The sequence below is a fragment of the Struthio camelus genome, chromosome 2, assembly GCF_040807025.1.
Source record: "Struthio camelus isolate bStrCam1 chromosome 2, bStrCam1.hap1, whole genome shotgun sequence".
NCBI classification, from domain to species: Eukaryota; Metazoa; Chordata; class Aves; order Struthioniformes; family Struthionidae; genus Struthio; species Struthio camelus.
In genome coordinates this window covers 69904307-69916385 of record NC_090943.1, presented here as the reverse complement: position 1 = coordinate 69916385, position 12079 = coordinate 69904307, and the positions used below count along the sequence as shown (strand labels likewise).

The following is a 12079-nucleotide window of genomic DNA, read 5'->3' as shown; positions in this document are numbered from 1 at the left end:
ATTCCTTAGCTGTTAATGTTTTATGCTAGTGAAAGGGTTATAAAGCAAAGGCAAAATGAAGTATGCAGAATACTGCTTACATACAAGCTTGTGTTGTGAAATTTGCTTGGATCACATCCAGGCTATCAAAACTGGAGTTTAGGGGGAGAGATTTGACTTCTGTTCCCAAGTTGTCCTACTTCTCTTATATAATTTCTCTTTTTTTTTTTTTCCCCCAAAATTCTATGGTTGCAAAATGTGCTCTGGAAAGATGAAGGCTTTATGCTATTGTAAGATATCTGTGTAAGAAATCACTGTGTACTGACTAAGCGCTAATTGAGAGTTCCAGTACTAGTCAGCAGTTATTCCTCTTTCTAAATTGTGCAATTCATTACTGTGTAAATAAGTAGATTTCAGTGATACTGAAGTTACTATTAGTAATTAAAAAGAAAATATTAGTTTTGAAATGTAACATTTTTAGTTGATGTTCTTGTACCAAGGTGACCAATCCTTTAGTCTCATGAATGCATAACTGAATCTGTCACTTGACTGTGCATCCAATTGTTTGTCTTAATATGATCCACGTTTCCTTTGTAGTCGTAATCATGAGAGTTGCTGGTGCTTGTTCTATTCAAAGATCTTTCAATTATGATGGTTTACACTGTCTCCACTGCTAGTTGTGGGCAACCATCAGGTCAAGGAGTAGTAATGATTTCGGTTCTGCTTTTCATGGTTAGCTTGTAAATGCTGCATTTGAACATCAGCACAAAAGTAGCATACTTCATTAAAGCAGTACTGCAAAGTATATGTATAAAAACTTTTATTCCTTGCCACTCAAAATTAATTATAATTTACTTTTTGTAAATTTTCGTTTAGACCCTCCTCAGATACTTGTTCTAACAAATGTGTGTTTTTATTTTGGAATGGTATTTCTGGGTTAGTATTTATCAAATAGTTTTGAGTAGGTTTACTAGTGGCTGTACTTAGAGTATGTGTTTTTACTTCTGGTGTCTATTTATTGGCATGTGATAGGGAAAAATCGTAGTGAGACGAAGGCAGCTGGTCTTTTTCCCACAAGTTAGTTCTTTTTGAGAAGACTGTGCAAGAGCTTAGTGTACCTTTCTTAACGTATTTGTAGATGTGAAAATCACAAATGAGGATCTTGTACTGTGTAAATTGTCTCATGCTAATGAACAGTTGAGAACACGTTTTCTAATGGGAGGCCGTATACTTGTGCAGATTTTGTCCTCATTGACAAAACGGTATGATTTTTAATGTATGATAAAGCTAGTCCTAAGTGGGCGGTTTGGAGGGGGCTGCAACTTGCTTCCTTGTTTGTCTTTTCAGCAAAGACAAGATTATACACTTCAGTAGAGTGGCAATACCCAGGAGAGTACTCAACGTCCAGCTGCTCCATACAGAAAAAAATATGACCCTAAACATTGAAAACTGTGTGCATTTGGTGTTTCAGGCTGAAATAAAAACCTGTGTAATTTGTTAAAAACATAGTGAAAGAATCACTGAAACTTTGAACAATCTTCTAGTTTCACATGTTGTTTGAGCTGCTTTTCTAAAACTGACCAAATATATTCTTCTAGGGGGGTTCCTGTGATTAAGAGTAGACTTTGCAAAGCTTTCTACGTACTACCTTCTGCCAACGCTGTATTATTTGAAGACTACAGGAATAGTCATCTGAAATCAAACCAGGATTTTATTATTCCGGGAACTAATGTGAGCATTGTTGTATTGGCTGTTATGAAGACAAGCAGCCTTTAATAGCAAGATTGATAAAGCTCTGAAAGTGTCACAAGAGATTTTATTTCTATTGGGAAAACATATTTTTGGAAGACTTTCCTGTGCATTAAGGTGCACAGATTCCAAATCGGCCATTAGAGAAAACTAGCTCACAGGAGAATTTTGTGAAATGAGGTCCTTGGACTTTTATTCATGTATGTTCAGAAGGCTTGAGGAACAAGAAACTTTTCAGGGGTTTTCTGACCCAATTTATTGCAATGCTGCTTTACCTGTTATTTAAGATCAGCAAATGGCTGCAAATCTAAAAATCTCGTGAAATGAAACATGGATTAATTTCCTGCCTTTCCTTTTCAAAACCTTCAAAAAAAAGCTTCAAAACATTTCAGGGACCAGAACAAATAGACGAAAGGAAAGACAATGTGTAGTGCAAGTGCTGGATTCATCACAGAATTTTTTTTTGATAAAAAATGTACTATTTTTAATCATTGACAATATAGAATGGGGAATCTAAAGAAAACTTTCATTCCATTTCCTTCAAAGTTATTGCCTTGCAGCATATCATTGATGCTCGATTTCATCCAAGTATGTTTTGAATGATTTTTTTTTTTTTTTTTACTGTTTTCCTTGTATTTAAACAAGCGTTTTTGTTGATTTGAGTTGTGTGTGACTAGGACTCAGTGGTGTAACTTACCTCAGCTGTGGAGACAATACTTGCTAAAGCATATTATTCACATAACTTGAATTGTTTGAAGAAAATATTGCAGCCTTTTTTTCGTTCTGCCACATCTTATATTAGTTATTTCCCAAGTGCCCTGTCATTTTTTCCGCCTGATTTGTTTTACTAACTAAAATCATTCAACCAAAAAAAAAGAATTCAAGATATTTAAAAACTGATTTAATTTCAGCCTGTAAAGACAAGTTATACCATTGCTGTAATAAGCAGTGAACACCAGAAGAGAGAGCACTGAGACCTTATAAATAACCCAAGTGAGGATGATTAATTACCACAATTTCTTGTGTCATAAAGTGGACTGTTTAGCATTATGGTGCAGTCAATAACAATGCCAGTGGAGGGAGGCTGGAAGGGAAGGTTCTTTTAAATTAAAAAGTTATCACTTTTCATGGGCATCGCAATGATGGAGAAGAGGATTTGAAGAAAAAGAAAATAAATAGATGCACCAATTCAAAATTAAGCCTAAATTCATTTTACTAGTGAACAGTATTGCTGTTTGCTGAAGGAACATGAAGTTACAAGACTGAGAATGACTGGTGTTTTTATGTTTAAGTACGAGCAATATGCAGGAACTTCTAGGGACTGCACTAAATTGATATTAGATCAATCAAAGGCAACAATGTAAATGACTACACTGCCCGCTGTTATAAACAGCTGAAAATGGGGTCTTTGTAATTTTGACAGAGCTTAACTGTCTGGGCTGTGGCTTTCCATGCCATTTGTCTTCCTTCCAAGATACATTTTATGCAACAGTTTGGGAGAAATGTTGATTTTGCTCATGTTAAAGATTATCTTAAATCTTTTCACTGAAACTTTTTGCTTTTTGCTTCTGCACATTGAACAAGACTTTGTCTTTTCTCTTTCCAAAGAAATCCACATAAATTTGGCCAGTTCATCTTGGCTGTTTTCAAGCAAAATGCAGGATATTAGCTTCATCTGTAATGAAGTTGCGTTTGCAATAAGACATCTTGAATTTGCACAGGAGTGATGGTACAAATAAATATTTTCTTTTGCTGACATCTTTGCAGCAAGAGTAAGTGCGACTGGAAAGACAGTGACAAATAGCTTGGGACAGATATAATGTCTTGCACCTCTGCAGATGCCTGCGAAGTAAATGTGGGTCGATGACATGAAGCAGCTAAATGTTGGCCAGCTGGATAATGATAAATTGATGCAAATGCCATAACACAGACCTCTCACTAGAGGCTCTAAGTTGTTCAGACTTCTTTTTTGGATCCCTCGTTTGGAAGCTGATTTGTGGAAATACCAAATACACAAATACAATTGAAATCAACCCATGGGAAGTGCAAAAATATTTAATGTTTTTGGAGCATCAAACCATAAAGTGTCTAGTTAGGCAAACGTAGCCACTGGGCAGTGCACAATTTTTGGTGTCTTACTTTCTGTGTTTTTAGACTTATAAAATGGGAATAGTAAAGAAAAGTAAATTTTTTATAATGATAAATTCTGTGTTTATCATTCATTAGGATGCTACAGTAATGACTGTCATTGAAAATTTCAATGAGAAATAAGTATGTTTGTGGTAAGGAGTTGAGCCAACTTCCAGGTAGTAATGGTTGGGACAAGCTTTTTGAATGGATGAAGCTGAGAAGCCACCTCTTTATTTCCCCTTACCAGATGTGTATGAAGAAATAGGGTGTGGTAGAAATAGCATTTTTAAAAATAAGTATGGCTATATTCAATAATTGTCTGAATAGAACACATACAGTTGAGCTAACTACGAGCCCAGTTACTATAATTCTAGCTCTTTTTTTAAGCTGTGTGTGCTAGATTTTATTAAACCTTGTGATCTTTTAATGCATGTTATTTCCATGTGTGGCAATGTTTGATTGACAGATTTTCTGAATTCAAAACCTGAATTTCATTGAGTTTAAATTAAAAAAAACAAAACCCACTGTTACTGATAAGTAGAAATGTCTAGATTGTGTCATAGTAATGAAACATAGAAGTATTAGAAAGAAATAGTTCTAATATATAACCAATATATCTAGTAAGCTAAATCTCTGTTGTAGACACTAATAGAAAAAGCGATATTTTAAAATACGTAGGCAATTTGAAAAGTTAATGATGTGGTGATCAAGTATTAACAATGAGTCATCTCAGAAAAGCTCAACTAAAGAATTAAAACTGATTATGTACTAGAAATAACTAGAAAACTATCCTGAAGCTTGAGGAATACTTAGAATATTCAAAAGTACATTTTTCTCTGGGAATGAATAGCACATGTGATCTTCTTTAATATTCTGATATACCAAAAGAAGCAGTTTTGAAGACTCTTAACAGCATGCTCTTATAGTAGGCTTTTATTCTAAAGAGGTCTTATGTAACAGGCTTGTTCACTGTATTTGTCTGAGCCATGTAAGAATGCAACTCTTACTACATTCAGACCTGGATTTGTGATAGGTAAAGATTAATAGTTGACTTCCTTTTTGAGCTTGTAAAATGGCATTTGCTACTTATCACTGTTGGTGGTTCTTAGATGTCTGTGTGACACTGGCCCTTTCCCATGATACATGGCTCAAAGTTCTTAATGCACATAGAAGGTGACTTGATACTGACTGCTAGATAATTTTAGTATGAGTCAAGTCTGTGTCTGTCTTGAATGTTACAATTCAGGAACAATGTGAAGACTCTTCTCAGATGGAAGAGTGACATATCTTCATGCAGTGATGCAACGCAGCTCAAAAATGTTCCCCCCCCCTCCCCAAACGCACTGATCTATGATTACATCTATGACGTAGCAGCTGAGCCCAATTTGAATGCCAAGATGCTTGAGTGATTTCATTATCAAATTTAACATAGAACTAACTGAAAGAACTTCTGTAAAACTGCTTTTTCAGGTAAAATTGCATGAAAAAATTCTCTATGCAACAGAATCTTTAAACTAATTAAATTGTGTTGATAAAGGCAGATGTCCTTCCATAGGTTCTACAGAAATCATGCTTACCTATATATTGTTTTCTATCAGAAACCATAGTTAGAAAATGTTGCAAGCAACTTTATATTAGAAATGTATCTGTAGGCGCACCCATGCACATTTAGAACACCTCTGCAGCTGTACTTCCTTGAGAGATTGAATCGGGTGGCAGCATGAGATAAAAATGGCATTCAGTCAGGTTTGTTTTATGGGAAGGCTTAATGTGCTGCAGGCAATGAACAGGTGACTTGCTCTTTTCAGCATTGAGCTGGTATGCCAGGATAGTGTTCCTAAGTTGCTGAGTGCTGGTGTGTGTATGTGTGTGTATATTTTCCCATTTTTCCTAAAATACAAGGACAGGACCGTGCTATTGAGATGTGACACTTCCTTCAAGGAGGAGAATATGTAGCTCCAAGGCACTGTTATTTTTGTCTTTGTTCTGAATGTTTCTTCTGTGTTTCACAACAGCTGCTTCTTTCAGCCTGTTCTAAAATTGTGTAATACAGTTAGGCATAAGTTGTGTATTGTTTTCCTCAGGTGAATCACTGATGCAGAGGTCAACGCTCACTAAATTAAAAATCTGAAAATTTGCTTAGATGTAAGAAGTTAAACTTGATGTCTCGCTAATTAAAAAAAAATTCTTTGCTATGTTTTCTAAGAGTTGCATGTTTATATTTTGCTCTAAATTTATGTTATTTGTCATATGCAGCTTTCAATATGTATACAGTTTGCAAAATAGGCTTATTATGAAAATATGGTTTGTCTCTAGTGAGCGTCAATAGAGGAGTCATAACACTGAACACTTTTTGACAACCTTGCTGTATTTTAGACAGAACAACAACATGCGGTCACCCATCTCCAGTATGTCGCTTGGCCTGATCATGGTGTTCCTGATGACTCCATGGACTTCTTGGAGTTTGTGACCTGCATGAGGCCAAAGAGAGTAAAGAACGAGCCAGTCCTTGTTCACTGCAGGTACTTGTGCTTCAAAATTTGATTGTAGATTGGCTTCAGTGTTAGAATAAGCTTTTGCTTTGAAACGTGTCTCTACAAAGCAGTAAGTTCCTTGAATTAGATGAAAATTTTAAGCCTGGAATACCGTGTTCATCACTGGAGACATAAGCTCTGCTGTTGTATCTAAAGGACAAGTTTCTTTTCTCTCCCCTTCTCTTCCAACCTTTTGGTGAAGTTGCTTAGTTACATAATTAGCGCAGAAGTGATCATTTGTAATGTTTCTCTGTATTTTCATACTCTAATACCTCTGTAATCTCATCGTATGTGGTATTGCAAAGTTTTTCTGCTGTTCAGGTAGCTGTCAAAAAGCAGTCAATTAGCTCTTACCTTTTTTAATTGAAAACATAAAAGCAGTATGTTTAGATTTGTAGGCAGTTGTAACTTAAAACATCATTTACTTTAAGTGGTCTTTGTTATTTACATAAATTTTTTTTTTTTGTAATCATTGGCAGGAAACATTACTGAAGTTGCTTTAAAAGTAGTCTTTGTTCTCTATTCTAATCTTTTAAAGTTCTCCCTCTTATTTCTAAGGCTGTTTAACTTCATAATATTAAGACTGTGATATGAATCTGGTACCTTGCAAAAACCTAACTTTAAAGACTATTTTCCTGTTGCATTTCACAGTGCTGGGATCGGCCGCACTGGTGTCTTGGTCACTATGGAAACAGCCATGTGCTTAATTGAAAGAAACCAACCTGTTTATCCACTGGATATTGTACGAAAAATGCGAGACCAGCGAGCTATGATGGTGCAAACATCAGTAAGTGAAGGAGAGGAGCTCTGTTTGCGTACTGCTTTTGTCCAGTTTTAACAACATATGTAGTTTAGGTCTTCAGTTACCGTTATGTTTCATGCTTCTTACAATTAATATAGCACAGTGTAACATAATCTGACAGAAAAAGCTGCTTTGCGTGTGTGTTGTGTATTTAACTTGTAAATGTTTCTTACCTGGCCATTAAAAGATAATTCATTTCTGTGCCTTGTAAGCAGTTAGAATGTACAAAATCAGACTTACCCAAATTATCTGTTTATGGTCTTTAGTCTAAATTATATGCAAGAAGTTAAAAGAACACTTTGTTTTTCGTTCTTCATCGAGAGACTTGTAGGTAGTCTTAAATTGAATGTAAAGTTCTTGTGCTATGATTCGAAGAGAGGAAGTGGCTTTTCAAGAGTTAGGAGTAGAAATTTAATAGGAACAAAATATATATATATATATATATTTATTTATTTTATTTATTTTCAATTGTGCCACTACTCCAGTTTGGACGAATGAAGGACAAGACTGAAATTCAGGAAAAGCTGGGAAAAATCAGTAACCAAAATGAAAGAGTAGAAGGTGATGTAAGACAGAGGTGATTAAAAGACAGTTTTTTGAGATCATGAGGGGCAGTTTTGTGTCAGCTTTGAAAGTGAGCATGTTGGCACTAGGGTGAAGGATGAGAAGTTCCAATTTCTTGGGGAGAAGTTGCATAACAGACAGAACATTAACTCTGAGTTATCTCAGAGAGCTAAATATGCAGGTACACACGGAAGTAAAAGGGTTTAGACCCATAAAATCTACAATTAAATCTGATATTTTTGTCTCAGATCTTGAGATAATGCCTCTGTTTCCGCTTGAGCAAGGGAAGAAAGAAGGTAATTTGAGAAGACAAACTCGAGTATTAAGTTAATTACTGCAGGTGTTAGTAGTGTGGTTGATCAGATGGGAAAAAATCTTGCACTGAAAGAATATTATCAAAGAGTGTGAAAGGGTCAGAAATTTTAGTTGCTTGCCTAACTAGACTGTCCTGTGAGTAGGATTGTTCATGCACGTTGCTGGGACTCTTGTCACTCATTGCAGTATAATAAGGGGACTGTGTGAAAGTGAATCAGGACTGCATGGTTAAGGAGGGAGTCGTCTGGATAGCCCTGTGCCTAGTTCTTGCAGAAGCGGAAGTTGCTGAGCTTGTGACACAGGGTGCTGTGGGATGAGAAAGGCTAGCCTCAAGGTTAAGGAAGCTGAATGTTTCCATCTGGAATTGTCCTTATCTATCCCCATCTGCTTCTAAAATGAAGTGAGCAAGTTTCAGGCCTAAGCTTGCTGGAGGGTGGTCATGTTTTTGAGAATCTGACATGAGAACCTGAAGTGAAGTTCAGCTTGCCGGAAGGCTGAGTACCTCCAGTTACAACTGAAATCAGCAGAAATAGCCCGTAAACACAGTTTGTTTGACATGACAAAAGAGCACAGAGTATAGCAATAAACACACTGCAACTCAGACTACGAGTGTGGAAAACTGGACATACAAAATAGGATTCTTTACCTTGCTGGCTGCGTCCCACAGGTCACTATCGGTACAATTAGGAGAAGGTTGGGATATAGCAGCAGTATTGTGACACTAACTTCACTGATTATTTTTAAAGTATGCAGATACTGTTGTGAGGAAAAGCAAAGCCTATGAGTAGAGTTGGCATACTGTGCTGTAAGTGAGGCACAGGAGCAAGTACTGAACGTGCAAGAGCAGAACACCCGAGAGCTACACTTCAACAAATGAATCTATCCTGAGTGCCCTTTTGCGTTCCCATGCCGCTGTTTCAGCTAGCCCCACCGCTGCTATTCAAGGTTCAGCCTAGTGCAGTTGGGAAAAGCCATTAGGGATTGTTGAGCTGTAGCAGCCTGGCTTGAAGGACATTCACCTGCTCTGTGGGGCTTGTGCAGGTGCTCCGTGTCTGAGCAGACAATACACGGAGCCAGATGCATGTTGTAAACTAAGATCAGTCAGGGTGTGCTCAGTAAGAATAGGCTCAGCAGGGCTATTAAGAAGTCCACTTAGTGTCTAATATTAATCATGTGGAAGCTGTAACTTCTCAAAGACCTGTAATTTGGACAAACTGGGGCCATCGGGAGCAGCAAAACAAAAGCTGTGACCAAAAATAATAAAGCTACAGCAACGTTTGTTTAGCTATATTCCCCACCTGTTACCTGGCAGGGAAGACACCTTGATTAGGTAGGTGGTTTTCCCAGGGCGAGGCTCATCCCTTGCACTCTGGGTGTGCTGACCCTTGCAATTTCCCCGAATGCAGGAAACTTGACTGCATAATTTGTGGCTTTAAGAAATTTTTTTTTTTCCCTGCTTGAGCAGGGGGGGTTGGACCAGATGATCTCCACAGGTCCCTTCCAACCTTGGCCATTCTGTGATTCTGTATGGCCTTTCCTTTATTTAAAAAAAAAAAAAAAAACACTATGTTTCATTAAAGAGAAATTAGAGATACTATAACAGTGTAAAAGGGAATGCTGTAGTACATACATAATAAAACTAGTTATCAATGGAGTGAGCAGTAAGAACATAGGCAACAGATAACAGCAAAGAAAACAAGTAGTCAGAGACTGAGTCAGAGGAAGCAACACTGGAGTGTTCATTTTGATTTATTCAATAACCTGATCACACAAAGGAGTGAACAGAAGTATGAAACAGAGAGCTAAATATCACAGTTGGCTTGTTCAGCCAGTAGAAATATGCAAATGCCAATAACAATGAAGAGAAAAGTCAAAGTAATTCAGAAATATAGACAAAAGAGCAGAGTGATATTGGAAGTGGGAGTAATTGACTGAAAGGCTGAAAGAAAAGGCCGGAAAATAGAGAAGAAGAAAATTTCCATCCTCCAGGTTTCCCTAAGTTTTTATGTACTCAGAAGAACACGTAATGCAGGTTATGGACAAGAATAGCATTCTGACTACAGGTATTTATATATAACATAAGGTCCTTCACAGTACAAGCATCATCTTTTAGCCTTGTCCTTTGGGATTTATTGGGATAATGTTTCCAGACGCTCCTGGTCAGTTGATGAGAGTTGACATCCAAGGGCATCTGGGAAAATGTTTCAAAGACACAAAAAGGGTTTTGAAAAATGTATTGCTGCACTTCTCTGGTTATGTGGCATTTAGATTTTGAGAAGGGTGTCCATTTTTGGTTTTGAAAGGTCAAAAGTACTTTCTGAGCACAGGAGCTGTATGCCTTTATCTGTGTTGTAAGTTCTACTGAATTTCCATTAGCTTGTGTTCTCAGGATTTTGTGTTAATCATAAATATTCAGGCTACATGGGTTTTCAATTCTATATTGGTCGTATTGTTATGTCTCCTTATATCACTTTTCAGAAAGAGGCTCTGATTGTTTTTAACAAGTAGGTACACCACAAAATTGGGAGGGAAAGTGTTTGTAATAGTCTAAAGCAGAAACAAAACACTTGCATCATTTGTGAAGACTTTATGAGAATTAAGTGAGCTCAGAATGTTGAGTGACAGAAGAATTAGTATGACTGTTATTCTTGAAAAATACTCACTCCAAAGGTTTTGGTCACTTCCTGTTAAGAAAGGAGAAGATGCGTGATCTGATCACAAATACAAAATAAAGCAACTCTTATCTTCTGCAACAGGGTAGCAAAGGGGGTTGGGGTTGGGGGGGGGGGGGAGGGAGGGTGGGGTGGAGTTTAGTAAATCAGTATGGACTGTATCAGTAGTATCTGATAACTTTAAATATGTTTCCAGTCATGCAATTTAAATGTGTAGCAGCAAGATGGATAATATTAGGATCTTTTATTAGGATACTGTTATATGGATAATATTAGGATCTTGTAATGATCGGATAACAATACAAAATGAAATTTAGACGAGATGTATAAAAGAAAGAAGTAAAATTGTTCAAATTAACAAGTAACTAGTTAAACTAAAGTCAGAAGCAATGCATAAATTTGTATAGTTTTTGCAAATGAATACTATTTCCTGGGATTTAAGCATGTGTTCTGTTAAAATTTGAGACCTTGTGTTTTCTTTGGTGTGAGGATTCTAATGCTTGTCATTCAAAGAAGAGTAAATGCTACCTTTGTCTCCTATGAATGCAGCTGAGAGCTGAATTTTCTCTTTCCCTCTTGGTAATCTCCTCTCCTCTCTGTTGTGAAACATTGTCCAGGAGGAGAGGAGGCAGTAGCACCGTTAGTCCTGTTAAGCCTGTAAAGTAGTACTGTAGAATTGATACAATTGATACTTTAATCAACCTAAATGTGTGTTTTGTTTTTTTTTTTGTTACACAGAGTCAGTACAAATTTGTTTGTGAAGCTATTCTTCGTGTTTACAAAGAAGGATTAGTTCGACCACTGGATTCCAGTTAGCACAGCAGTGAAGGATGAATTCTTTTCCCCTAAAAACCCCTAAAAAGACTCTCTCTCTTTTTTTTTTTTTTTTTTTTTTTTTTTTTTTTTTTTAAATAAAGCAGAGGCTTGTTTCTCAAAGTAACTAGAATGGACTAGAAGCCCATGAGACAAGAGGAGCACATCTGAACTGTGGCACTTTAAATTTGTCAAGATTGCTAAATCATGTACAGTATACAGAAATCCTGTAGATAAGTATGAGAGCAATTCTGTTTAATATTCTTTATTCACATAGACACCATAAACAATCTTGGAAACCTGAATACGTATCTTTTGCTGCCTTAAAACAACCTTAACCTTAGAAGTTAGAAAGGTCCCAATGTTTCTTTTTAAAATACAAAAAGAAAAACAGTAGTATTGAAATGGTCCAATTTAGGAAAGTATTTAATGTCTTTATATTATGTGAAAGGTCATGGAAGTTTATTGTAATTTCATGTCTGAACACTAAATATTCATGGAAATGTAACCTTGGCTTCTAA

At 36.5% G+C, this 12079-nt stretch overlaps 1 protein-coding gene and 1 pseudogene across 10 annotated transcripts in view; both read left to right on the top strand.

Annotated features, from left to right (window-relative positions):
* Window positions 1-11639, top strand: part of PTPN3 (protein tyrosine phosphatase non-receptor type 3) — a 137616-nt gene extending 125977 nt beyond the window's left edge. For all 10 annotated transcript variants that reach the window (XM_068936208.1, XM_068936207.1, XM_068936204.1 and 7 more), the window contains 3 exons: window positions 6235-6380; window positions 7044-7179; window positions 11484-11639. In XM_068936208.1, the coding sequence (XP_068792309.1) occupies window positions 6235-6380; window positions 7044-7179; window positions 11484-11561 (360 nt within the window). In that variant the 3' untranslated portion in view covers window positions 11562-11639. The remainder of the gene's footprint in view (window positions 1-6234; window positions 6381-7043; window positions 7180-11483) is intronic.
* LOC138066393 (U1 spliceosomal RNA) lies at window positions 9371-9525 on the top strand (annotated as a pseudogene).
* Window positions 11640-12079: the final 440 nt, after the last annotated feature.